The following is a 27,124-nucleotide window of genomic DNA, read 5'->3' as shown; positions in this document are numbered from 1 at the left end:
CTTCCATCAGGAAAAAGATACAAAAGTCTGAGATCACGTACCAACCGACTCATGAACAGCTTCTTCCCTGCTGCCATCAAACTTTTGAATGGACCTGATACATATTCAGCTGATCTTTCTAATAATGACTGTAACACTATATTCTACACCCTTCCTTCCCTATGTACTATATGAATGGTATGCTTTGTTTGTATAACGCACAAGAAACAATACTTTTCACTGTATCTCAATACATATGACAATAATAAATCAAATCAAAAGGCAGGTAAATGACCTTACGATACAGTTCAGTCACTATCTAACTCAATTATGAACAGAACAGACTCATGGAACTGAATGGCTCACTCTTGTTCTAATTTGATCTGGGTTATAATGTCTCTGCACCAATGTTATATTATAAGCTCAGTAAGAAGTCTCACAGCACCAGGTTAAAGTCCAACAGGTTTATTTGGTAGCACAAGCCACAAGCTTTCGGAGCACTGCCCCTTCATCGGGTGAGTGGGAGTTGTGTTCACGAACAGGGCATATAAAGACACAAACTCAATTTACAAGATAATGGTTGGAATGCGAGTCTTTACAGGTAATCAAGTCTTAAAGGTACAGACAATGTGAGTGGAGAGAGGATTAAGCACAGGTTAATGAAATGTGTATTGTCTCGCCAAGGCTATCCCCACACCCCCACTTCTTGCCTTCAAACAACCGCACAACCTCAAACAGACCATTGTCCGCAGCAAACTACCCAGCCTTCAGGAGAACAGTGACCACGACACCACACAACCCTGCCACAGCAACCTCTGCAAGACGTGCCAGATCATCGACACAGATGCCATTATCTCACGTGAGACACCATCCACCAGGTACATGGTACATACTCTTGCAACTCGGCCAACGTTGTCCACCTGATATGCTGCAGGAAAGGATGTCCCGAGGCATGGGATATTGGAGAGATCATGCAGACGCTACGACAACGGATGAATGAACACCGCTTGACAATCACCAGACAGGAGTGTTCTCTTACTGTTGGGGAACACTTCAGCTGTCACGGGCATTCAGCCTCTGATCTTCGGGCAAGCGTTCTCCAAGGTGGCCTTCACGACACACAACAACGCAGAATTGCTGAGCAGAAACTGATAGCCAAGTTCCGCACACGAGGACGGCCTCAACCGGGATCTTGGGTTCACGTCACACTATCTGTAACCTCCACAACTTGCCTGGGCTTGCAAAATCTCACTAACTGTCCTGGCTGGAGACAATACACATTTCTTTAACCTGTGCTTAACCCTCTCTCCACTCACATTGTCTGTACCTTTAAGACTTGATTACCTGTAAAGACTCGCATACCAACCATTATCTTGTAAATTGAGTTGTGTCTTTATATGCCCTGTTTGTGAACACAACTCCTCACTCATCTGATGAAGGGACAGTGCTCCGAAAGCTTGTGGCTTGTGCTACCAAATAAACCTGTTGGACTTTAACCTGGTGTTGTGAGACTTCTTACTGTGCTTACCCCAGTCCAATGCCGGCATCTCCACATCAGATTATAAACTACCAGTGAAATCTAGGAAAGCATTCTCATGGGTCAAAATCACTGTCAAAGCAGAGATTTTCTCCAGCATTTTAAAATAGTTCATCTAACAAAACAATTGACTGTGCGACCCAAAAATGTTCTCCCAAAGAGCTAGTGGGAAAAAGCCTCATTCCAGTATAACTCTCAGCCATAGAGATCAAATGTTCTTAGATTAACAGATCTCAGCCAAGGCAGCAGTTGAGATGCTGCAAATAGCTTCAGCACCCTGGCTCAGAGTGGGGGAGGGGAGGATTTCAATAAAGGGCCAGTGTTCCCACTTTGTTTCACAACCCGATGAATCATGGTAAGTGGTCATGCACAGCTGTCAACTGAGGATTCTCTCTAAGAGGCCCCCTACAGTTGAATAGTTAACGGAGATTCACTATTTCGGTTCATGTATAAAAAACAACGTCCAACTGGACCAGGTATCAGATGGTGCCCAATTTTCATGGAATCTTGCAACTTGCATTTAAAGTGCTGTTGGGTACAAAACCATTCCGAGACATTTTACAGAAGTGAGAGCTGGCAAATATGAAGAACGCATTAAGAAAGACTTGCTGGTAAGAAGGCGAAGCTTGGTCAGAAAGATGGATTTAAGTGAGGTGGATAAGGGAAGGGTTTAGGGAGGACATTGTAGAGAATGTCAATACAGCATTCTGAATGAGAGATGTTGGAAACTTGGGGTCTAATTTCAGCCAACAAGGACAACATGCTAAGTGAGACGACTCAGAGGAGCAGTTTTGAATGAGCTGAAAGTTTATGGAGATTGGGAGGCTGGCCAGAAAAGTATTTGAATAGTTTAGTCTAGAGTGACAAAGCCAAGGATAGCGGCTTTAGCAGATGGAGTGAGGGTGGGGTGGAGGCAGACAGCATGATATCATGGAGGTGGAGGTAGATAGTCTTTGCCATGGAGAGTTTATGGGATTAAAGCTCAGCTTGGGGATGAATAGAAGACCAAGATGATAAATGGTCTGGTTCAGCCCAGGGCAATCCTGGGTAGGGGAATGGAATTGATGGCAAGGGTGAGAATGATAGCTTCCGTCTTCTCAATGATTATTTGAAAAAAATAGTTGCTCATCAAAGACTGTACATCAGACAAAACAGTCTGCCAACAAGGAAGTAAAGTGATGCAGTGGGAGGGTTTGGTGTCATCAGCACAGATATGGAAACTGACTTCAGATGATGTCACCAAAAAACAGCATGTAGATGAAGAGGAGGAGGGGCCAAAACCAAATCTGTGGAGACTCAAGGTAATGGCACATGATTGAACAGAGAAGCCACTGCCATGACTGGATAGTTAAGAGTGGAACCAAGGAAGGGCAATCCCACAGAGCTGGATAATGGAGGAAAGGGACTGAAGAACGGTGAGGTTGAACATTTGAATACAGACATTGGCCGGGGATGAGGGGGGGGGGGGAGGGGGGGGGGGGGGGAGAGAGGGTAAAAATGCATAGGGACATATCAACAAATAACTGCTGAGATAGCAAATAGATTGGTTTTAATTTTCCAAAATTCCCTAGATTCTGGAAAAGTCCCATCAGATTGGAAAATAACAAATGTACCTTCTCTGTTAAAGGAGGGAGACAGAAAGCATGAAACTACATGATAATTAGCTTAGCACCCGTCATAGGCAAATGCTAGAATTTGATATTAAATCTTAATGCAATCAGGCAGATTTGTGGACCCAGCTCAATGGGATGACTCCTGCTCCTAAATTGTATACAACTTGGTTTTGTGAAAGGGAATTAGTGTTTGACTAATTTATTAGAGATATTTGACAAGTAATATGGATAAAGGAAAACCTGTAGTTGTAGTGGACTTGGATTTCCAAAAGACATTTGACAAGGTGCCACATCAAAGGTGACCATGCAAAATAAGAGCACATGGTTTAGGGGACAATATATTAGCATGGATAAAGGGTTAGTTAACGAACAGGAAGCAGAGAGTAAGGATAATTTTCAGGTTGGCAAGAAGTGCCATTGAGACCAGTGCTGGGGCCTCAACTATTTACAATCTGTGTCAATGACTTGGATGAAGGGACTGAACGTGTGGTTGCTAAATTTATTCCACTTGAAGACCTTAAAGTTTAGAAACTTAGGTTGGAATTTTCCAGCCATTCATGTCGGCGGGGTTCTCTGGCCCCGCTGCAGTGAACAGAGATTTGGCTGAGTGCCAAATTCTCCGTCCTCACTTGCAGTAGTGACAGGGTGTGAACAGCCGGAAAATTCTGGTCTTAGTGACTGGGTTAGCACACATCTCATTCATCTGGGACCTGGCTTAAATTTTGTTCAGAGGAGAAGAAGAAATTAAAGTCTTCCCTGCAACTCCTCTCAGTGTCAGCTCAAACAACCATATGTAAAATGAATTCAGCCAATATCAACCCATCTCCTGCTGGGCATGAATCTACAGCAGAGAGCTATACGTAACTCAAAACACATTGACATTGGACAGGCAATTCACTCAAGTTGTCAGCTGTTTGAAATGGAAATCTCACATTGGTGCATAACTTGTTTTTTGGAGGTTGGGGTTAACATTGTTGGAGGGAGTAAATCAGAAACCTTATTCTGTATCTGACTGAACTACAAAGGATGCTGGTAAGAGATTGATTTCCTCCCCACGGCCGACATCTCCCACCCTGAACAACAAAAATCAAAACAGAAACCCCTTTAAACAAAAAAAGGGCAATATTATAAAACTATAAACACTCATCCTATAAATTAGATGCTGCATATCTTGATTATTGTTTCCTTTATTTCAGACATTAGATTTATGAATTCATTAAATTTGCTACCTCATTTTGATTCAATTTGCAATGTAGAGTAAACGTGGTTATCTCTGACCAACGAGCAGTACATTCATTAGGATGGTCCAACTGCTCTCAGAAATGGCCCCAAGAGTTGTCCACATGGGAGTGACCAAATTGAGCAAAAGGACTAAACCAAGTGATGACATTAGCTGCAATGAACCTCTCATGCCGTATTTTTGGTGCACAAAGGTATATTTGACAAGTTGAGTGAATTGCCTGTCCAATGCCAATGTGTTTTGAAAGGAGGTTTGCTCAGCAACTTTGAAGGGCAGTGATGGTCATGCTGCACAAAACTGAAAACAACATTTAAAGCTGCGCCAACTGTTTAAAATAGGTGGGTGAGCTGCACAAAAATGCTGTTTACAAATGTTATTCTTCCATCACCTGGGATGTTTTAAATTTACATTTGTTCAGGTTAATGCTTTTACCACAGAGTATTAAGTTAGACTGGAGCACTCTTCCATTCTGCAGTATTGTGAAACTTTTCATTTTCTTAAAAGATTAGAAGTTCATTGAGGTGCCTGACGAAAGTGTGGTCCAGTATCTTAGCTTTTGAATAACTGAATTTAATAATTGTTAGAGGGGAAAAAAAGAAAATTGGCTGAGGTAAATCACAATTAGACAGATTTTGTGTTTTATTTTTGGTTAAACAGTCTTCCATGCCTTTGAAAATATTTGAGTTCATTCTTTTTTTGGACTCGATGGGAACCATGAAGACAGGGCTGAAAAGTGGAGTTGAGGTAGATCAACTATATCTCAGTGAATGATGGGCCAGACTCAGAAGGCTGTATGGTCTACTCTTATTTCTCATCTTCCTGGTCAATGTAAATTGGACGGAATATAAAAGGGTCTATTAGCACTACCCCATCACTCAATAAATTTTTGAATTGAAAAAAAATACACAATATTAATTACCGTCAAAATCACAACTTCTTGACATTTCTGTCTATCGGTATTCTTCAATATATCTCTTCCATATGGTTTAAGAGAAAAGTTATCAAACTCTTACAACTACTTCCCAATGTTCTGCATTGATCAATTCCCCATTGAGTTTTAGCATTCAAGACCAACCACAGTGTTTGTGACAGGAGACCATTATCACAAAGCGTTTCGGTGAAAATTAGCTCTCATTATTAACTCGTCAAGGAGAAAGAATGAGGCAGCACAGTTTGTCTATTGTCTGCTCAGGATTGAATCAGTGACCTGAATAAATCTATAAAAAAGGCTGCAACACTCCGACCTGAACAATCACAATGAATAGCTTTATAGTGTTCCTCTTATCTAGTTGCATTAGCATTGTTCCCAAAGCTGTAATCCTTTGACTAAGGCCACAGAAGGATGAATAAGGATTGGTGCCTGGCATTATTCACACAAAGGTTGACGGCAGGACCCTGCTGGACCAGTCTGGCTCCAGCATTTCCAGAGATGCAACTAATCTTGACAAAGGCATGTAAAATGCAGCAACTGAAATATATGGAGCACTATATAGACATTGAACATTGTCATATTTTACTGGATTGTCACCAGCAGAAGCACAGAAATGAATTCCTACTGACAAATGTATTTTTCTAATTGGAAGAAGCAATATGTTAATTACACTTCTCCATGAATCACAGAGCCTCTGTTTGAATGGACAATTATTTTGAGTTTCAGATTTTTTTCCATTTTGTGCTGATAGCTAATTAGCCTACTCTTACAGGTACTGACAATATTCAGTGGCTAGAAATAAGGATTATGTTCCATCACTTTGCAGTATACAGGGGAATGAAGAGTAAGGTGGGTGGTGCTGGATAGTAGCAGAGAGACGCTATTGGGAGATTGTAGTACGAAATTTAGTACTGGGAGGAGCAGGGTGATCATGAGTGATCAACTTGGCACCAATATGGCTGGCAGGGGCAGACTTCCATCGTTGGGAAACCCAGCAGGGGTTGGAGGTGCTGGTGCTCTCCTAATGCTTTATTTTATTCTTCTCCGAAACCATCTATTTTAAAAGACAGTGTGTGTGCATTATCTGCTGTATTGCATTTCATGGAAGAGTGGGGGTAGGTTAACAACTCTTACGCTGGATGGGAAAAGAAACTACTGCACCAGATATAACAAAGACATGCATTGATATATAGGTTTCAGAGCTGTAAAGCATAACAATTATACACATCACCCTAATTACCATTTCTATTCTATGTCATTTTCTGAACATTAAAGTTTTAAAGAAGCACTGTCTTTCCTAATATTTTCTGGAGTAAATTTCTGCATAAACAATTCGCATGTATAGAACACATTTAACACAGAATAAAACATCAAGGAAAGATCCAAGGAAAAATGAATGTGGAGCCAAAGAATGAGACATCAGGAAGGGACAAACAAATTTCTTTAGAGATGGGTTTTGTGACAGTATTAAAAGGAGGAGAGGGAGACAGACAGGGGAGAGAAGTGTAGAGAGGGAATTTCAGTGCACAGGAGGCTGGATGGCCAAATGCATGACCTCCTGTGAAAGGGCAATGGGAAGGGAGGTAGCACAGGAGGTCAGAGGGGGAGAATTCTGGTGTTTGGGTTGGGGGTGGGGAATTGTTGGAGATTGCTGTCACAGATGGATGAGACCATGACTGGGTTTAAACACCAAGATGAAAGCTTTACATTCCAACTGTTGGATGGCCAGAAACCACTGCAGGTGAGGAAGGACAGAGGTGATCGGTGAAGGAGGCCCGGCACACAATAAATAAGAATGACTTGAAATTACTTTTTAAGCTCAGGGCTATTTTTTTTAACCATAATGAGTTATGGGCATGTGTTTAAAGAATATCATCCAACATCTGGAAAAATGATACATGACTGATATGAAATGGAAATTATGCAGTAAATTCAAAGCAATGTATGGAACCACAGATCAAATCTTCAATATTGCTTTCTTTCAGACATGTAACATGGGGCTATGTTACTCATAGCCCCATCAAAGAATGACTGCATTGGATTTCTATAAAGTTGTCCAATGATAGAATCTACTGCAGATTAAAGGCCCCAAATACAACAGCAGTTGGCCATCCTAATGGATCCTAATGTTGTGAAACATGCCCTGGAATTTTCCGGCCACGCTCACCCCAAAACCGGAAAATCCTGCCAGAGGTCAACGGACCTTTACATGGTCCGCCCCACCCACTACAATTCCCATGGTGGGCGGGAAGGGAAAATTCCGTGTAGTTTAAGCTGTCTGTACAATAATTTGAAAAACAATCTGTACATTGAGCTTAAACTAATTATACAGTACGGTACAGCATGCCAATTTTTTTTTTTTAAAAAGAGATACTCGCGCTATCTAGTATAAACCTATAAGGAAAACAAGGATGGCTTCCTCCTTTAATACCAGTTTTCCTTGAAGGTCGAGTGAATCTTAATTTTAAACATGTAATTCAACTGTCTCTCTAGCTGTAGGATTTCTAAAAATTCTAACCACATTCACTGTTTCTATAGCTACACATCTGTGAAGATTAAACTACCTTCTAATTTACAGCTGTTGTCAAGGCCTGTCATTGAACTGGCTATTAAAATCAACAAATGCTACTTAAAAGAAAGTTTGAGCATCCCTAACTTGCAGTGTATTGAAATATTTCAGATAAACAAAGCAATTTTGCTTTATCACATTAACAAAATCCGTTTGGTGTAATATTTTGGATAGAACCAGCAACCAGAGCCAAATTAAAACAACTTTGTACTATTAATTTGGAAAGCAAGAAGCAGTAAGAATTATTCCTCATCTGGGAATCAAAGATACGTTATAAATTGCAAGTGTACTCAGACTACAAAGATCCAAAAGATTAATAATTTAAGGCTTCTTCTGTAAGATTATATACAGTAAGGCACTTCTGCATTAAAATCTGCATGCCTGCTCTGATTAGGTGTAAAGTCAACCATTCAGGACCATAACACACAAACATGATTAAAAAAAGACTACATTTGACTAGATTGATTGTGTACATGTCAAATGCTTCCTGCTGCAAGACTAACTGGATTGAGAAGTTGGATTCAAGCATTCCCAAAGTCTTAAGTCTGGTTGGCATTAAATTATCTCAGAGACAGAGGAGTCTTTATGCCGTACATGTTAGCATTTCTTTGGGGTGATCCACAACAATCTGAATCATTTTTACCTTCACACACCCAAGAGGAAGACTCCAATGTCAGATCATGCACCTTTTTCAACTTGAAATGATTAGCGATTAATAGCTTATTGACCTGAACCAAAGTATACTAAATAGCATTCCTTGGAAAAGTGGAATTGTTCTAGGATCTTTGAATGCAAATTTGTTCATTCCACCCAATATTCATGAGAATGTTTCATAGTGAAGGGAAAAATCTGGTTGTTCTAAATGCAGAAGCTGGGTTATTAAATATTTACACATTTTAAGCTCCTCCAATTTCCTTGGGATTAGTTAGTACTTGATATGCTACAAAGCCATACAGACAGCAAGATCCCGACAAACATCAACTTAGAAATCCAGTGAAAGCTGACTAACGGCCTCAGAAGTGTTGACATAGCCCTAGAAAAGTGGTCAACTCAAAGCCCTGAATACAGGCTGATGACACTTGATAATGGATTGCACTGCAAATGCAGTAGGACATTAGCAGACCATAACTTAAGGCAAAGATATATGCAACATTTGGTCACTTGTGTTGTAGCTACATAATGGTGCAGTTTTCAGCAATGGCAAAATGTAAAAATTGCTGAAGGTGAGAGAAATTTATTTTCAGGGAGGAACTTCCAATACTTCTTTAAGTATTTCCCAGCTCCATTCAATAAAAATACCTTCCCTGGGGAGGGTCAATTTAAAATAAATGGCAGCTTAACAGGAAGCTCACAACCACCTTTTCAAGGGATGGGCAACAAAAGTACTGGCCTAGTCAGTGACACCCACATCCCATGGAAGAATTTTAAAAAATTAATGCCTTCTATTAACATAATGGACAAAGAAATACCAAGTGAAGGAATTAATTATTCGCATGCTAAAGTAACAATAATTCCTAACCCTCCTGAAACTGTTGAAATGACTTATTTTCTTTAATTTAGTTACATTTAAAGTGCACACAAAATGTCTGTAAACAGGCACGGAGAGCTGAATTTTGTGTTATCAAAAACATCTGACTGACTCTCCTTTCTTTGGGGGGGGGGGTTGGGGCATATCCGGGGGTGGGGCACGGTTGCACAGAACAGAGAAATCTGCGCATGTGCAATAGTGCCCTCTGGTGTGAGCAGCCGGCTTTCCAGTGAGATTGGACTCCATCTGCTCCTCCTATTGTCATGAATCACATAGTGCAAAAAAAGGGGAGGCAAAAAGTGCCACAAACTCATGTGTGAAAGCTCGCTAAAAAAAAAGGTGCAATTCTCTCCCATTTTCACACTTGTTCGGCACTTAGAACTTTTTTGGTAACACTGCCCGTGTGTTTAATTGTATTCAGGTGGTGGGCATTATCTATGGATCCAGTTGTGCTCCTATAAATATAAGAGCAGACTGAAACTGTGGTTGTTGGTTTTGGAAGTGCATGTTTATATTGTACACTGTCAATAAAAATTAATAAAATGTATAAAGATTAGGCTCCTATTCCATCCTTTGCTGCCTGGCTATCCAGATTCTAACACCCATGAATGTTGGCCACTTTAGTGCAGTTGAGGAAAAGAGTCTGCAACACCTATGTTACAGTAAATAATGAGATCCCAACAACTTTTGCTTAAAACAAATTGAAATCAACTAATGTACAGAACATCGCTAAACATCCTAACTCGCATGCAAACAAACCAGTGGTAAACATCACACAGTATAACAGTGAATTTCTATATTTGGAAATCTCATTGTAATTTACCTATACTTATGTTCATGACCACTTTAACCCCACTCTTTGTAACAAAATCTCAGCAATTCCACCAGGAAGTGAAAAAAATACTACAGTAAAGCCAATTCATGCATTCATAAGAGGAAACATCCTCTCATCTCAAAATGCTGCTGCAATTGGACTTAAAATAAGCCTGCATGTTCGAAATTAGCCAAGAAGTATGAGACAATTTAAAAGTTTTTAGAAGCTGCAATTTAGTAGTGATTATATACAAATTCTTCAGGGACTTATAGTAAAAGAAAACATCTGTAATTGTGATTCTCAAGAACCATCAGCTCAACTTTTCCTACCTCAAATTTGTTTACAACCAACAGTGGGAAGAAAATAGGTTTAACAGGCTTCAGTTCTGTTCTTAATTGATTTGATTGTTTTAAAAACCTGCAGTTGTGCCTGCTGACTGATCCAAATGGTTCATATTAATAACCCACAAGGCCATTAAAAATAAATACTAATATATCTTGTAAAATGCTGACAAGGTGACTCTCGGAGTAAAAAAAAGTGATGACTTGCGTATATGCTTCTGGCATTTCTCACCTGGGACAGCACTTTGGCCTTACAATTAGTCCCTGTAACCTTGAGGAAAATTCTGCTGCCTGCAGAACATATGTCAAAGTGAATATTCATTTTCATTTTAAAAAAGTGATAAATATTGTATAGTTTTATATTGAAACTAATTAGATAAGAATCAGTAATACATCTTCCCTGTTAAAAAGCTAAGAACCTACCTCCCCAGAAAATAGCACGAGTTACTGATATACCTGAAGCAAAAATGGCCCATAAGACCATAAGATATAGGAGCAGAATTAGGCCATTTGGCCCAGACTCTGCTCCGCCATTCAATCATGGCTGATTTTTTTTCTCATCCCCATTCTCCTGCCTTTTCCCCATAACCCCTGATCCCCTTATTACTCAAGAACCTATCTACCTCTGTCTTAAAGACACCCAATGACCTGGCCTCCACAGCCTTCTGCGGCAAAAGAGTTCCACAGAGTCACCACTCTCTGGCTGAAGAAATTCCTCCTCATCCCTGTTTTAAAGGATCGTCTCTTTAACCTGAGGTTGTGCCCTCTGGTTCTGGTTTTTCCTACTAGTGGAAACATCCTCTGCACGTCCACTCTATCCAGGCCTCGCAGTATCCTGTAAGTTTCAATAAGATCTCCCCCTCATCCTTCGAGAATAAAAAGCAGCCAGAGGTTGCTGACCCATGATAATACCTGAGGCTAAATGAGCTACAGCTTAAGATACAGGAGTGCCAGCACTACAATTCCCCTCCCTGTTGAGTCACTTTTTACACCCCCACATTTTTAGCGCATTGAAAACCTTGGGCAACAAAGAATACATTAATAGTCAAAATGCATTTTTAAGGCATTGTTACTTCACCTTCTATTCACAAATAACGTTATCTCTAAAATGAAATTGAATCCTTTTACGTCAGTGCTCCTGTCATGAGAACAGAAGTGGGTTGGTATCCATTTCTATTCTGCACTGTTTCTCTCAGATCTTGTTATCTGAAAAATAATTAATCTTGGAAAATACACATCAAGCGCAAAAATATTTTACTGCAAAATGTATTTTTGATGCAGATAACACCACTCAAAAATGGTCTTGAGATGATTCAACTGTAAATTCCATCGGAATTAATTTTCAGACTGCATATTTTCCACATTTTATTATAAATTCCCCTCTCTCCACACACAATGCCACCCCTCGGACATTGTGGCTACTGTGCCAACGTTGCTACTATTTCTGCAAATGAAATGAATAAATCAAACTTAAGGACAATTTAAAAATGGATATTCAAACTTTTGCCAATCTTGTCCAAACTGGAAAGATAGAGTTTAACTTCGAATAACCAAAGCCAGTTGAAGGCGTGAATATACCCAGACAGAGAGAAGTACACACTGTTGCTGTTGCAACATGCTGAAGCTAGAAGGCGTCCTAGTCATGTTTATTCCGAGCATAAAATTCCAGACAGTATTATAACTCCTCCCTCATGCAAAAACACATGGGGGTTTGAATCAGCAGTGAATGCTTGAATGACGGTTGTGAACTGCACACGAAGCTCAACGTTATTTTGCTGAAATTTTGTCCAACAGGCAACAGTGTAAAAAAAGACATTGAGTGATTCATAGTGACCTGAATTAAAAGCCAATATAAAGACAGGCTTGCACTTTACACTGCAGCTGTTCAGACCCTCACACTTGATGATTAACTTTGACAGGAAGTGGCTGTTATGTAGGCGCATGAATTATTCTGTATTTCACCACACAGCGCCGAAACTTCCAACGCTGCCAGGGAAACCATGTGAAGGCTGAGGAATCAATTTAACAAGAACAGAAAGCGAGAAAGAAGTTGTTTAAAAGGCAAACAGCGATAACTTTAATTACAAAGATGAGAGAAGGCAGCGTTTTAATTCTATTGGGATGCTATTGTAGGGTGTAGGAGATTCTCAGGTAAAAAGGGATAGAAATAATTTCAACTTGTATCTGCAGGCCAAAATTTGATTGACTGAATGAGACAATTCAATTTACCATAAAATAAAATTGTACTCTAGTCAAGCTTCTCCACCTAGAACTGAGCAAAACTTAGAATCCATAGAATCCCTACAGTGCAGGAAACCGCCATTCGGCCCATTGACACCCAGCCCCTATTCCTGTGACCCCACATATTTACCCTACTAATCCCCCCATCACTAGGGTCAATTTAGCATGGCCTATCAACCTAACCTGCATATTTTTGGACTGTGGGTGGAAACCGGAGCACCCGGAGGAAACCCACACAGACACGGGGAGAATGTGCAAACTCCACACAGACAGTGACCCAAACCAGGAATCGAACCCGGGTCCCTGGCGCTGAGGCAGCAGTGCTAGCCACTGTGCCACCCCGGTTTTAAAACTTAAAACACACACACAGCAACATGTTAATGGACAGCCATCGTCCAACATTTGTAGATTTATCAGACTGGTCTTTTTATTGTACCCTACTGTAATACCTTTCCACTGACAGCCTGACTTAAATCTGCATAAATTCAGCACAGGAGGCCAATGAGTAGATTTGGAATGAAACTGACAAGTAAATCAATGCTATAGGTTGGAGATTCCAATCAGTAGATCCTCCCTATAACAGGTACATTCCCCATTTAAAAGTGTCAATTCCCATTAAAGACCAATCTGAGATGGTTTCATGGACAAAGCAGCCAAAGAAAAATTATGCACTGCAAGTAGTTTAAAACAAATATATCTGGGGTCCATTAGACCTGTAAACATAAGGAAGGAAACTTAAGGTTTGTCCCGTCTCACCAGTATGTGTAGTTATATTCTGCTTTAGTATTTAAAAGAACACACCCATATGGAAACTGCAAAAGGTTCACACAATAAAATTCCTATACTTTTTCCCCAGTCCAGGAGGGCTAGACAGCTATCCCTCCCCCTCTGCTGGCTGCCAGGCCTAATCCTCAAAGGGGTTGCACATTACTGTATAAACAAAGTACAAACCGCTGAGTGAAGCAGCCAGGATGGAAGTGGCAGACTTTGGAAAGCAGAGAGGATTTCACATCAGCTGTTGTCTGGATCGGAGACTTCAAAAGACATTTTTTTTAAAAAAGAGACATGGAGGAACACTGAGCAGTTTTCATTCTGAACAATGGAATGGAGTGGGTTTACTACAGCGAGTTAGTGAAGAGGGGGGTCCAAAGATTAAGAGGGGAAAGGTTTTGACAGCTAAAAGGGACTGTCATTGTGAGGGAATGCTAAAGCTATTCCTTCACCTTACTTTAAAGTAAACAAATGCAGAATTATGCCAAGTTGACTACTTTTGGGTTTCACTGAAAAAAAAAGTGGGTTTTTTTGAAGTAACAAAGGCAGTTTACAATAGAAAGAAGGAGGCTGATCAGTACAATTCCTTCAGTGTTGTAGTTTAATCGCTGACTTCACCATCTCGACTAGACGACACAAAGCAAGTGTTATCACCCCCAGACTAAACACACACGGTACCTCGGTCTCTTTAACACTGGAGCTCACAGTCTGCACTTCCAAGGCGCAGTTTGTCCTCTTAGCGGCGACACAATATGGGTAATCCTTGGCCACCATGGTGGCGGCTGCAGACAGCGGAGGAGAGTTCACAGCTGAGGAGAGAGTCGCGCGAAACTCGAGAGTCAGGTTGTGCCTCGCAGCCACGGTGCAGCCGGGCGCCCTGCGGTCGGTGCTCTTGCTGCTGCCCTCAGCCCCTATGCTCGGTGCTCTCCGGCTTCCCTCAGCCCCTGCAGCACCATCCGACTGGGGAAAGCCGCGGGGAAACAGGCTGCTGCAGCTGAGAGCGGGCGGAGTGGGAAAGCCAGTCAGAGCGAACAACCCGCCCACAGGGCGAGCGGGGGGGAGGCGGGCCACTCACTCTGGAACCGGATCGACGGAATGGAGCAACTCGCTGAATCTCACACACAGCCTGCACCGAGAAAACAGACACAAACTTTCCGACCAAGTTCAACAAATTCTGCTTCTCTCTGCACTTCTCGCCCCCTGAGAACTGGCTAGAGTTTCATTCTGGCAGCAAGGGGCTTTCCTGATTTTGTTACTTTTACACTTGATACAAAAAGTTTTGTTACATTGTGTCTCTGTTTTTAAAGATCAGAGGTGTCCCTCTCGGCACCATCCTTCTTCAGCTGAGTGCCAAGCCTGGCTGGCTGCTCTGTGTTAGTGACACTGAACAGGAGCCCAGGGAAATCTCTGCCAGTTCTCTTTCCCGTCCCACTCCCAGCCCAAATTCAGCTGACAAGCAATTCAAAACCTGGAGCCCACACTGTCAAACCCATAGGTTTGAATCAGCACCTTATGGTGCCATGCTCCTGGGCCACTCTCTTTTTTAACTTTCCCATCCTCAGCCTAAATTGAGAAGCTTGTTGATCAGATTTATTTTAAGTTATTGATCCTTGAATGCTTAGTGATCAACTCCGCGTTTGCTGCACGGCCAATAACCTAGGTGTACAATCAGCAAGTCCGCCAGGAGAGAATTAGCCAAAATCCGAGCAGCTCTCCTATCATTTGAACTGAATGAGGTCAGATTTGACTTTCACTCTGATGCTTAACAGTCATTATCAGGTTTCAAGAATGTAGTGTGGCGACTCAGGTCAATGAAAGGCTACAGGATAGGAATGAGGAGGAAAAAAAAGTGTCCCATTCACCTCCTTCCACCCTCTGCTCTCTTCTCATCCTTCAATAAATTTTGATTTGATTTATTATTGTCACATGTATTAATATAGTGAAAAGTATTGTTTCTTGCGCGCTACACAAAGCATACCATTCATAGAGAAGGAAACGAGAGAGTGCAGGATGTGGTGTTACAGTCATAACTAGGATGTAGAGAAAGATCAATCGAATGCAAGGCAAGCCCATTCAAAAGTCTGACAGCAGCAGGGAAGAAGCTGTTCTTGAATCGATTGGTACGTGACCTCAGACTTTTGTATCTTTTTCCCGAAGGAAGAAGGTGGAAGAGACAATGTCCGGGGTGCATGGGGGTCCTTAATTATAATCTGCTTTGCCAAGGCAGCGGGAAGTGTAGACAGAGTCAATGGATGGGAGGCTGGTTTGCGTGATGGATTGGGCTACATTCACAACCTTTTGTAGTTTCTTGCGGTCTTGGGCAGAGCAGGAGCCATACTAAGCAGTGATACAACCAGAAAGAATGCTTTTTATAGTGCATCTGTAAAAGTTGGAGAGAGTCATAGCTGACATGCCAAATTTCCAAATTGACACTTCTCAAAGCTGTGTCCACTGTTCCCACAATTCTCTCTCTGAATCAAGTTTCCCTCCTGAACAAAGCACCAAATTGTCCCAAATCAGATACAGTTGACATTCTCTGATTATGGTGTATTATTCCTCCACAATCTTTCTACAGCCTTTGACACAGCTGACTACAACATGCTCTTCCAATGTTTCTGCTTTATTCACCTCACTGCGATTGTCCCCGTTTGGTTTCACACTTACTTATCCGATTGTAGTCAGACAATCTTCAGCAATGGCTTCTCGTTCCACTCCAGCACCATTATCGGGAACTTCCCCAAGGATCATTTTCTTTATTCTTTTGTGGGGTGTGGGCATCATTGGCAAGGCCAGCATTTGTTGCCCATCCCTAATTGCCCTTGAACTGAGTGACTTGTTAGACCTTTTTTGGGGGCACTTCCAAGTCAACCGCATTGCTACGTTCTGGAGTCACATGAGGCCAGATTAGAGTATGAGTGAATGCTATAGACAGGAGGTGGGGGGTCAGTTTAAGGTGCCCTGACTTCTCCTCTTTCCAACCCCGCTGTTTTGGTATGATTCCAATTTCAATAGGATAGCAAATTCAAGATAGGGTGAACTCAGAGGGTTAGTTTATTTGCACACACTCAAATGTGGGTGGAGAGTGGCAAAATTGCCTCCTTCTCATTCATACAGTAAAAGATAGGTAGTGAAAGAAAGATTTACAGGGCAAAGCCAACATATAAACAATAAGAAGTCTCACAACACCAAATTAAAGTCCAACAGTTTATTTGGTAGCACGAGCTCTCAGAGCGCTGTCCCTTCATCAGGTGAATGGAGGATTTGGTTCACAAACAGACATATATAGACACAAACTCAATTACAAGCTAATGGTTGGAATGCGAGCCTTTATAGGTAATCAAGTCTTTACAGGTACAGACAATGCGAGTAGAAAGAGGGTTAAGTACAGGTTCAAGAGGTGTGAATTGTCTCCAGCCAGGACAGTTAGTGAGATTTTGCAAGCCCAGGCAAGTCGTGGGGGTTACAGATAGTGTGACATGAACCCAAGTTCCCGGTTGAGGCCATCCTCATGTGTGCGCAACTTGCTATCAGTTTTTCCTCGGTGATTCTGCGTTGTCGTGTGTCTTGAAGGCTGTCTTAGAACATAGAAAAGCTGCAGCACAAACAGGCCCTTCGGCCCACAAGTTGCGCCGAACATGTCTCTACCTACTAGGCTTACCTATAACCCTCTATCTTACTAACTTCCATGAACTTATCCAAAAGTCTCTTAAAAGACCCTATCAAATCCGCCTCCACCACCACTACCAGCAGCCGATTCCACGCACCCACCACCCCGAGTGAAAAACTTACCCCTAACATCTCCTCTGTACCGACTCCTCAGCACCCTAAACCTGTGACCTCTTGTGGCAACCATTACAGCCCTGGGTAAAAGCCTCTGAGAATCCACTCTAGCAATACCCCTCAACATCTTATACACCTCTATCAGATCACCCCCTCATCCTTCGCCTCTCCAAGGAGAAAATACCTAACTCTCTCAACCTATCCTCATAAGGCATGCCACCTAATCCAGGCAACATCCTTGTAAATCTCCTCTGCACCCTTTCTATGGCTTCCACATCCTTTCTGTAATGAGGCGACCAGAACTGGGCACAGTACTCCAAGTACTGTTCTTGGAAAACGCTTACCCGAAGATCAGAGGCTGAATGCCCTTGACTAATGAAGCGTCCTCCGACAGGAAGGGAACATTCCTGCCTGGTGATTGTCGAGCGGTGTCCATTCATCCACTATCACAGTGTCTGCATGGTCTCGCCAATGTACCATGCCTTGGGACATCCTTTCTTGCAGCGTATCAGGTAGACAACATTGGCCAAGTCTCAAGAGTATGTACCGTGTACTGTGGATGGTGTTCACATGTGAGATGATGGCATCCATGTCGATGATCCGGCACATCTTGCACAGGTTGTGGCACGGTTGTGTGGTGTCGTGGTCACTTCTTCTGAAAGCTGGGTAATTTGCTGCGTACAATGGTCTGATTGAGGTTGCGCGGTTGTTTGAAGGCAAGCAGTGGGGGTGTGGGGATGGCCTTGGCGAGATGTTCGTCTTCATCAATAACATGTTGAAGGCTTCGGAGAAGATGTCTTAGCTGTGACGAGGAGTGTTCCTGGTTCAACTGCTCCATGGGTGCTGAGTTTCTGTAAGAAGTCTGTAGTGTCACGACAGAAGCTAGGGGTTCATTGTCCAGTACTTCCCTGGAGCGGAGAAGCTCGACAATCACTAGGTAGGAGTGTTCCCATCGTGTCAGGAAACACTTCAGTAGTCAAGGGCATTCAGCTTCTGATCTTCAGGTAAGCGTTCGCCAAGGCGGCCTTCAAGACACACGACAACGCAGAATTGCTGAGCAGAAACTGATAGCCAAGTTCCGCACACATGAGAATGCCCTCAACCGGGATCTTGGGTTCATGTCACACTATCTGTAACCCCCACGACTTGCCTGGGCTTGCAAAATCTCACTAATTGTCCTGGCTTGAGACAATTCACACCTCTTGAACCTGTACTTAACCCTCTCTCCACTCGCATTGTCTGTACCTGTAAAGACTTGATTACCTGTTAAGACTCGCATTCCAATCATTATCTTGTAATTGAGGTTGTGTCTATATGTGCCCTGTTTGTGAACCAAATCCTCCACTCACCTGATGAAGGGACAGCGCTCAGAAAGCTTGTGCTACTAAATAAACCTGTTGGACTTTAACCTGGTATTGAGAGACTTCTTACTGTGCCTACCGCAGTTCAACGCTGGCATCTCCACATCAAAACATAGAAACAAATGATTGTTTCATATGATTCCAGACTCAAACTCCACTGGTGTAGTCTTTCACAGAGTTTGGCAGGTTGAAAATTGACTTTTCCAATAGAGGTGACTTCCACAATGTGATAGGCGCGCAGAAGTAAATCAGTTGTGTAGGTAATGGTACAGAGATTGTGGTCGAAAGAGCATAGTGGAGGCCAGGCATTCAAACCTAGACAGCCATTTTTGTGCTGCTGCTTGGATGATGTGAAAATGGCAGACCGAGGTTTCTTAGTACCACGAGGCAAGATTACTGGTCCCATCAGCTCGGGGTGGGTTTGACAAAGGTTGTGTATTTTTTTGTCTGGATCCCTGAAATTGTTAATGTTCCAACTATTACGTTTTAAAGGGATGTTGTGGGGTCCTTTCTCAGGGTAGATGAATCAGCTCTGGTTGGCCAGGCCTGGCTTATGAAATGTAGATAGCCTTTGGATAGTTCCATTTGAATTTGGTCTCTGAAGCCCACAGGGGTTCATTAGGGTCTCTTCAGAGATAATGAGGTGTCAGTGACTGTGAAATTCACTCATTATTCGAGGGTCAGATACAGGCATAGCTTCAGCCATTTTAATTAGGTCTTTGTCCAGTTTTTTTAAAAATTAGAAATTAGCCATGAGGATGTCTATATCTAAATATATTATAGAAATATAGAGCATGGGGTCTTAGCCCCCTGACATGAACCAGATGATTTATTTTCTCCCGAAAATCAATTATCGTTTCATGGTCACCATTACTGAGATTGGCTTTCAATTTCTGATTTTATTAATTGAATTTAATTTCCACCCACTGCCATGGTGGGATTTGAACCCATGTCCACAGAGCATTAGCCTAGGCCTTTAGATTACTATTCCGGTGAGGTTATCATTATGACACTGTCTCCCCTATCCCATCTTCCCTCCTTTTCTTCATGTACACGCTTCCATTAGAATTTTCTGCAGGTAAGGCACAGTCCCCACAAAAACATGGATGATGCCAAGCACTACCTTTCCATTACCTCCCTTATTAATCTGCTAGTTCAACATCAACCTCGGATGAGCCACAATTGTGCTCAGCTAAACATTGAGATTAAACTGTAATTATCGCCTTTGGTATACTCTACATCCATGCCACTGATTCCATTCCCCTCCCCATCCATAGTCTCAGATTACACTAGGCTGTTTGCAAGCTTGGCATCCGATTCAATGCAGGCTGAGCTATGAGTCTCGAATCTTGTCCATCACACAATGCCTATTTCCATCACCATTATATTGCCCGGTTTCACACCTATGGTGGTCAAAATACTACTGAAATGCTCTTTTAAGGCCTTTTCATCTCCAGACTTAACCATTCTAATGTTCATTGAATCATAGTATCCCTTCAGTGCAGAAGGAGGCCATTCGGCCCATTGACTCTGCACCGACTATATTCCCACCCAGGCCCTATTCCTATAACCCCACATATTTACCCTGCTAATCCCCTGACACTAGGGTCAATTTAGCATGGCCAATCAACCTAACCCGCGCATCTTTGGAGTGTGGGAAGAAACCGGAACACCTGGAGGAAACCCACGCAGACATGGGGAGAACATGCAAACTCCACATAGTGTAACCCGAGGCTGCAATTGAACCCAGGTCCCTGGCGCTGTGAGGCAGCAGTGCCAACCACTGTGCCACTTCATCATATTCTCCTGCCAGATCTCCAAGCCTCCATAAATTTCGGTTTATCCAAACCTTTGCATTGTGTGTCCTAAACCACACTAAAGCTCTCTCACATACTGTCCTTGTCCCTGCTATTATGATTAGTTTGTGCTTTTATGATTAGCTTATCCTGTCCTCTGGCTGGGGAAGGGAAAACACAGTAAGAAGTCTAACAACACCAGGTTAAAGTCCAACAAGGTTTATTTGGTAGCAAAAGCCACTAGCTTTCCAAACAGGCTGTCCCTTCGTCAGGTGGGTGGGAGTTCTGATTACAAACAGGGCACAAAGACACAAACTCAATTTACATGAATAATGATTGGAATATGAGTCTTATGTGGGAATGTGGGGAAGGGAATATGGGGAAGGGAATGTGGGGAAGGGAATGTGGGGAAGGGAATGTGGGGAAGGGAATGTGAGGAAGGGAAAACATAGCTGCAGCTCCAACTCCTGTCTGCTCTCCAGTGCAGAGTTACTGAACGGTACACATATGATCAGGCTGGAACTGGGCTCTATGAGATTTTATGGTTTGGCTGAAGATTTGCCGTAAAAGATGCTGAAAATAACATTGCAATTGCTAAGCAAAGATCATGCAGAAACTGCAGGAACTTCTTCAACCATGGAAATGGTGTTAAGATTCTGATTGAGATGCTGAGATAATCTAACACACTGAGATTCCAAACTAACACAATGGAGGGAGAAAAATGAATGATAATACAGATTCTACCACTGGACACACAACGAGCGGCAGTGCTTGCAACCAGTGCAATTATAAGAATCTAAGAAATAGGAGCATGGGCTGATCATTTTGCCCTTATAGCCTGCTCTTCCATTCAATCAGATCATGGCTGATCGTTGACTTCAATTCTATGTTCTTGCACTGTTTCCATATCCTTTGATTCTCTTAGTATCCAGAAGTCTATTGATTGCTGTTTTGAATTAGTCAGTAACTGAGCCTTCAAAGCTCTTTGGATAACTCCAAAGATTTGCATTCTTTTGGGACAAGGAATTTCTCCTCGCCCCAGTCCTAAATGGCTCTCAGGAAATCACAGGCTTGGAGTTTGTGATTTCATATTTATTTTAATTGATAGGAAATCGTGAACCAATTGGTTAAACATTAGCAAAATAGTGTAGATGCTGGAAATCTGAAATAAAAACAGAAGATGATGGAACGGCACGGTAGCACAGTGGTTAGCACTGCTGCTTCACAGCTCCAGGGTCCCGGGTTCGATGCTCGGGTCACTGTCTGTGTGGAGTTTGCACATTCTCCTCGTGTCTGCGTGGGTTTCCTCCAGGTGCTCCGGTTTCCTCCCACAGTCCAAAGATGTGCGGGTTAGGTTGATTGGCCAGGTCTAATTGCCCCTTAGAGTCCTGAGATGCATAGGTTAGAGGGATTAGTGGGTAAATATGTGGGGGTGGGGGTAGGGGTAGGGCCTGGGTGGGATTGTGGTCGGTGCAGAGTCGATGGGCCGAATGGCCTCCTTCTGCACTGTAGGGTTTCTGTGATTTCTGTGAAATGCTCAGCACTTGAAGAGAGCAACAGTTAAAGTTTCAGGTCTGTCTTCTTCCTGCAATTGCACAAAAAAGTCCAAGGTGCAGGGCTACTTGCTGAGGGATGCACTAAAGCTTGGGGCAGCCACTGCAGAGGCGCAATGGGAAAAGATTACTGTCTAAGACCTGTCAACCACATTGCACCGAGGGGAGAGGTATTGTATAGAACCCCTTGGGCTGTCTGACTCACATTAAATGTATACGGTGAATATTACATGTATTACAATTGTACTGAAGCAGCTCAGCGCACAACTTGATCTAATGTGGACAACTTAAATGCCATTGCACCTTTTGTAATGAGCATTTTGAAATATCTGCAATGTTCCTTTGATTATATTGAAGCACCTCAAGAGTGCAACTTAGCAGTGCATTCCAGGCCCCGACCACCCTCTGTGTAAAATACGTCCCCCTGACATCTGTGTTGAACCTTGCCCCCCTCACCTTGAACCCGTGACCCCTTGTGTTCGTCACCTCCGACCGAGGAAAAAGTTTCCCACTGTTCACCCTATCTATGCCCATCATAATTTTATACACCTCTATTAGGTCGCCCCTCATCCTCCGTCTTTCCAGGAGAACAACCCCAGTTTACCCAATCTCTCCTCATAGCTAAGACCCTCCATACCAGGCAACATCCTGGTAAACCTTTTCTGTACTCTCTCCAAAGCCTCCACGTCCTTCTGGTAGTATGGCAACCAGAACTGGATGCAGTATTCCAAATGTGGCCTAACGAATGTTCTATACAGCTGCAACATCATATGCCAACCTTTATATTCTATGCCCCGTCCAATAAAGGCAAGCATGCCATATGCCTTCTTGACCACCCTCTCCACCTGTGCTGCCACCTTTAAGGATCTGTGGACTTGTACACCCAGGTCCCTCTGTGTGTCTATACTCCTGATGGTTCTGCCATTTATTGTATAGCTCCCCCTTACATTAGATCTACCGAAATGCATCACTTCGCATTTATCTGGATTAAATTCCATCTGCCATTTCTCCGCCCAATGTTCCAGCCTACCTATAACCTGCTGTATTCTCTGACAATGTTCATCACTATCCACAACCCCAGCAATCTTTGTGTCATCCGCAAACTTACTGATCACACCAGCTACATCTTCCTCCAAATTATTTATATATATCACAAACAGCAGAGGTCCCAGTACAGAGCCCTGCAGAACACCACTAGTCACAGACCTCCAACCGGAAAAAGACCCCTCCACTGTTACCCTCTGTCTTCTATGATCCAGCATCCTCACCAATCTACCCGTCAGAGTTGCATCTATCCATGTCAATATTGGTAGGAGTGATTACCCAAAAGTCCTTGTTGAGACAAAGTCCTGTCTTCATAATGAGGATACACTCTTATGAAATGTGGCACTATTACGTTTTAATGAGATAGATTCAGAATAGATCTAGCAGCTCAAACCGGTCATCCATTAGACACTCTGGGCTATCAGCAGCAGAAGTGTATTTCACCATCATTTGTAACCGCATAGTCTGGTATTTCCTGACTCTACTTTTACCATCAAGCCAGGTAGCCAATATTGGTTTAAGGAGGGGTGTCAAGAGCCTTGCTAGGAGCAGAATCCGGTATATCTAAAAAAGACATAGCAAACTGGTGAAGTTACAACAAACATACTGAGGAATGGAAACAGCATGCTATACTCAAAGCTAAGTGAGCCCACAACTAATGGACTGGATCTACAATCCAACAAAATGGAGTTATGAGTGAGTGTGGACAATTAAACAAGTACGAGACGAGTAGGTTCCATAAACTTTCTCAACTTCAAGGACCCAACATGTGACTGCAAAAGATAAGGTTGAATCAATTGCAATCATTTTCAACCAGAAGCGTGAGTGGATGACCAACTCAGTCTCTGTCCGAGGTCTCCGCCATTATTAAAAAAAGAGATTCACTCCATATGATATTAAGAAATGGCTGACCTCACTGCATATAAAATCTATATATTCTTCTGGCTGCAGCGCTGAAGAGTTGTGCTCCAGAACGAGATGTGGCTGCAAGGGAAGGTCAGAAGCTGCAGCGACTGACTCATCTCCTGACTACTCAAAGCCTGTCCACCATCCACAAGACACAAGTCAGTAGTGTGATGGAATAGTCTCCACTTGGCAGGTAAAGTGCAGCTCCAGCAACACTCAAGAAGCTCGACACCATTCAGGACAAAGCAACCCACTTGATTAAAACCTCATCTATCGCTTTAATTGTTCACTCTCTCCACCACCAATGCTCAGTGGTAGCAGTGTGCATCATTCTACAAGATGCACTGTAGCAACTTGAGGGTTTCTTCAAAAGCACCTCCTGAATCTGCCTAGCAAGCACATGGGATCACCACTGCCTCCAATTTCACACACCAAGCTGACTTGGAAATGCAGTTGCTTGTCCTTCAAAATCCTGGAACTTCCTTCCTTACAGCATTATGGGAGAACCTTCACCACAGACTACTGCAGTTCAATAAGGTGGCTCACCACCCCTTTCTCGAGGGCAATTAGGGATGGGCAATAATTTTTGACTTTGCCAGCGATGCCCACATTCCATGGATACATTAAATCTGGCACGGCAGCTGGGCGGCACGGTAGCACAATGGTTAACACTGCTCCCTCACAGCACCAGGGACCCGGGTTCAATTCCCGGCTTGCGTCACTGTCTGTGTGGAGTTTGCACGTTCTCCCCGTGTCTGCGTGGGTTTCTGCCGGGTGCTCCGGTTTCCTCCCACATTCTGAAAGACATGCTGGTTAGGTGCATTGACCCAAACAGGCGATGGACTGTGGCGACTAGGGGAATTTCACAGTAATTTCTTTGCAGTGTCAATGTAAGCTTTACTTGTGACTAATAAATAAACTTTTACAAGAAACATAACTAGTCCTTATATTCCCCATCAGGCATTGCTATTCACATTGCAAATCTTGCAACATGAAGAACGCTTTAAGTTACAAATTAAAGTTACAACAGGAGAGCAGGAATTGACCATTATATAGCTTAATTCTGTTTACAGGAATGTCACCTAATTGGCTTGTCCAACTGCATCTGCATTCACCTCAATTAACCTGCAGTGGTGAGCAGGGTGATGACAAAATAGCTTGACAGACAACATTTTAATAATTAACCAACTGATTCATTGTCCAGGCAGTAATAAAGACCGATTATGACAACCTCCAATACTCCTGTTGATAGCTGCATCTCATTATCCTGATCAGAAAATGACAGAAACAGGACAGAAAAAAGATGCTTTTGTTGTTTTTGGAAGCATTAACAAAATCAGACAACTGAGTGGGATCATGTCTGTAATGGTTGACTGCAAAAATAAAGGGATTTATTGTGACAGTGGGTTATTGTTAGATAGCCTGCTTCTAATGCTCACTGCTCAAACTCAAATAATAGAAACCATGAAAGCAACCAGAGTGCACCTATGTGAACCAATCCCTGGCACACATTATTGACTTCAGGAAAGGAATGATTGAGGACAAAATAAAGCAAATGTTTGGTGGTGCCTCTCATTGGGGGGTTCTCCCCTTTTCATCTAACCATTGCTAACACAACTAGGATGAGCGAGGTGCAACCCAAAACCAACCCTAAAAACAGGAAAACGCGTCCCCAACCTGCCATGCCTGCACCCGTTGCCATTTAACAGTAGCGAGGTGTACAAGAAGTGTTGGAGCTTGGAGAGGTGGGGGATACTTCATTAACATGTTCAAATCAGGCTCCCTCAGTGTAACTGGAAAAGTCCTTTCACCCGGTGGGTACTGGGGTTCTGGAACTTAATATCTGAAAGGGTGGCAGAGCCAGACTCCCTCATCGCATTTACAAAATGTTTGGATTTGCACTTTAAGTACTGTAACCTGCAGGACTACAAAGCAAGAGCTGGAAAGTGGGCTTAGACTGGACAACCCTTTCCCAGATGGCAGTCACAAGAGGTGGAACAACCATCTCTGTGCCATAAACTTTCTGTGCCACTGTATGTTTGGAATATTAAGAAACAAGAGCATGACCTTTCTCGTACCTCCCTAAGGATTACCTTTAAAGCAAATTAGTTCTGCCAAGTGAATTTAATCACCTCCATGATTCCATTCTATCAAATAAGCCAACTGAAAATCTTAAGGTAAAAACAAATATACATACCACTTTTTTCATAAACCAGCACTGGATTGATGGACATGTTTTCTCCCCACCCCATCCACACAATAGAACTTTTGACCTTCTGCTGTATTTCAATGCACAAGGGTAACTTTTCAGAAGCTACTTTACATACACCAGGGCTTGTGGGATGGTAACTGGCCGCTTTCGCAGAACTGATGAGCTAGCCTCATCAACGAAAGGGAGAGTATTTGCAATAATCCCTGTTAAAAACCATTACAAAACAAACATCAAGGCCGCCCTGCTAACAGCTTTAACATAGAGGTTCTTTGATGCATCTTAAATGCTCAATTTACAGCTTACAGAAAAGACAAGGAAACTCAAATGTTCAAGTCTAATCAGCCTGATAATTGACAGGCTGTGAAAGTAAATCTAGTAAGAGTTTTAACAACACCAGGTTAAAGTCCAACTGGTAGCAAACCAAATTGCTACCAAATAAACCTGTTGGACTTTAACCTGGTGTTGTTAAAACTCTTACTGTGTTTACCTCAGTCCAACGCCAGCATTTCCACATCAAAAGTAAATCTATACAGTGATGCTGGAAATAGCTAATGATTGTAGCAGACCTAGCACCTTTTACATGTACTGCTAGGTGTTAAAATATCTGCATAAACTTTACACAGTTTGCAGATGCTCCACTGCTGAAAGTGTCTAGATTATTAGTCAACATTGTGCCTATCGGCAACCATGCTCAGCCACCAGAGGTCCGTGCACATCTCACAGAATGTTAGCTGCCTGTGACTACTGAATAACAGGTTGCCGCAAGATTCATTATTAACATGTACACTGGTGATATCCCGTGACTCCTGTCACGGGAATGTGGCTCAGCTCAGATCATTCAAGCCAGAGCTCTTGCCAACACAGAGAGCACAACTGCAGAAGACGCGAAAACACTTGAGTCCATTTAT

At 42.6% G+C, this 27,124-nt stretch overlaps 1 protein-coding gene across 4 annotated transcripts in view; it reads right to left on the bottom strand.

Annotated features, from left to right (window-relative positions):
- Positions 1-27,124, bottom strand: part of arhgef3 (Rho guanine nucleotide exchange factor (GEF) 3) — a 305,631-nt gene that overhangs the window by 25,810 nt on the left and 252,697 nt on the right. The window contains exon 1 of one of the 4 annotated variants that reach the window (XM_078209603.1): positions 14,243-14,960. The exons of the other annotated variants lie outside the window; for them this stretch is intronic. Within the exon in view, the coding sequence (XP_078065729.1) occupies positions 14,243-14,338 (96 nt within the window). The 5' untranslated portion in view covers positions 14,339-14,960. Of the gene's footprint in view, positions 1-14,242; positions 14,961-27,124 lie in introns of those variants that run through there. 4 annotated transcript variants of the gene reach the window in all.

Source organism: Mustelus asterias, chromosome 3 (genome assembly GCF_964213995.1).
Source record: "Mustelus asterias chromosome 3, sMusAst1.hap1.1, whole genome shotgun sequence".
NCBI lineage: Eukaryota > Metazoa > Chordata > Chondrichthyes > Carcharhiniformes > Triakidae > Mustelus > Mustelus asterias.
This window is presented reverse-complemented; position numbering and strand designations above follow the sequence as displayed.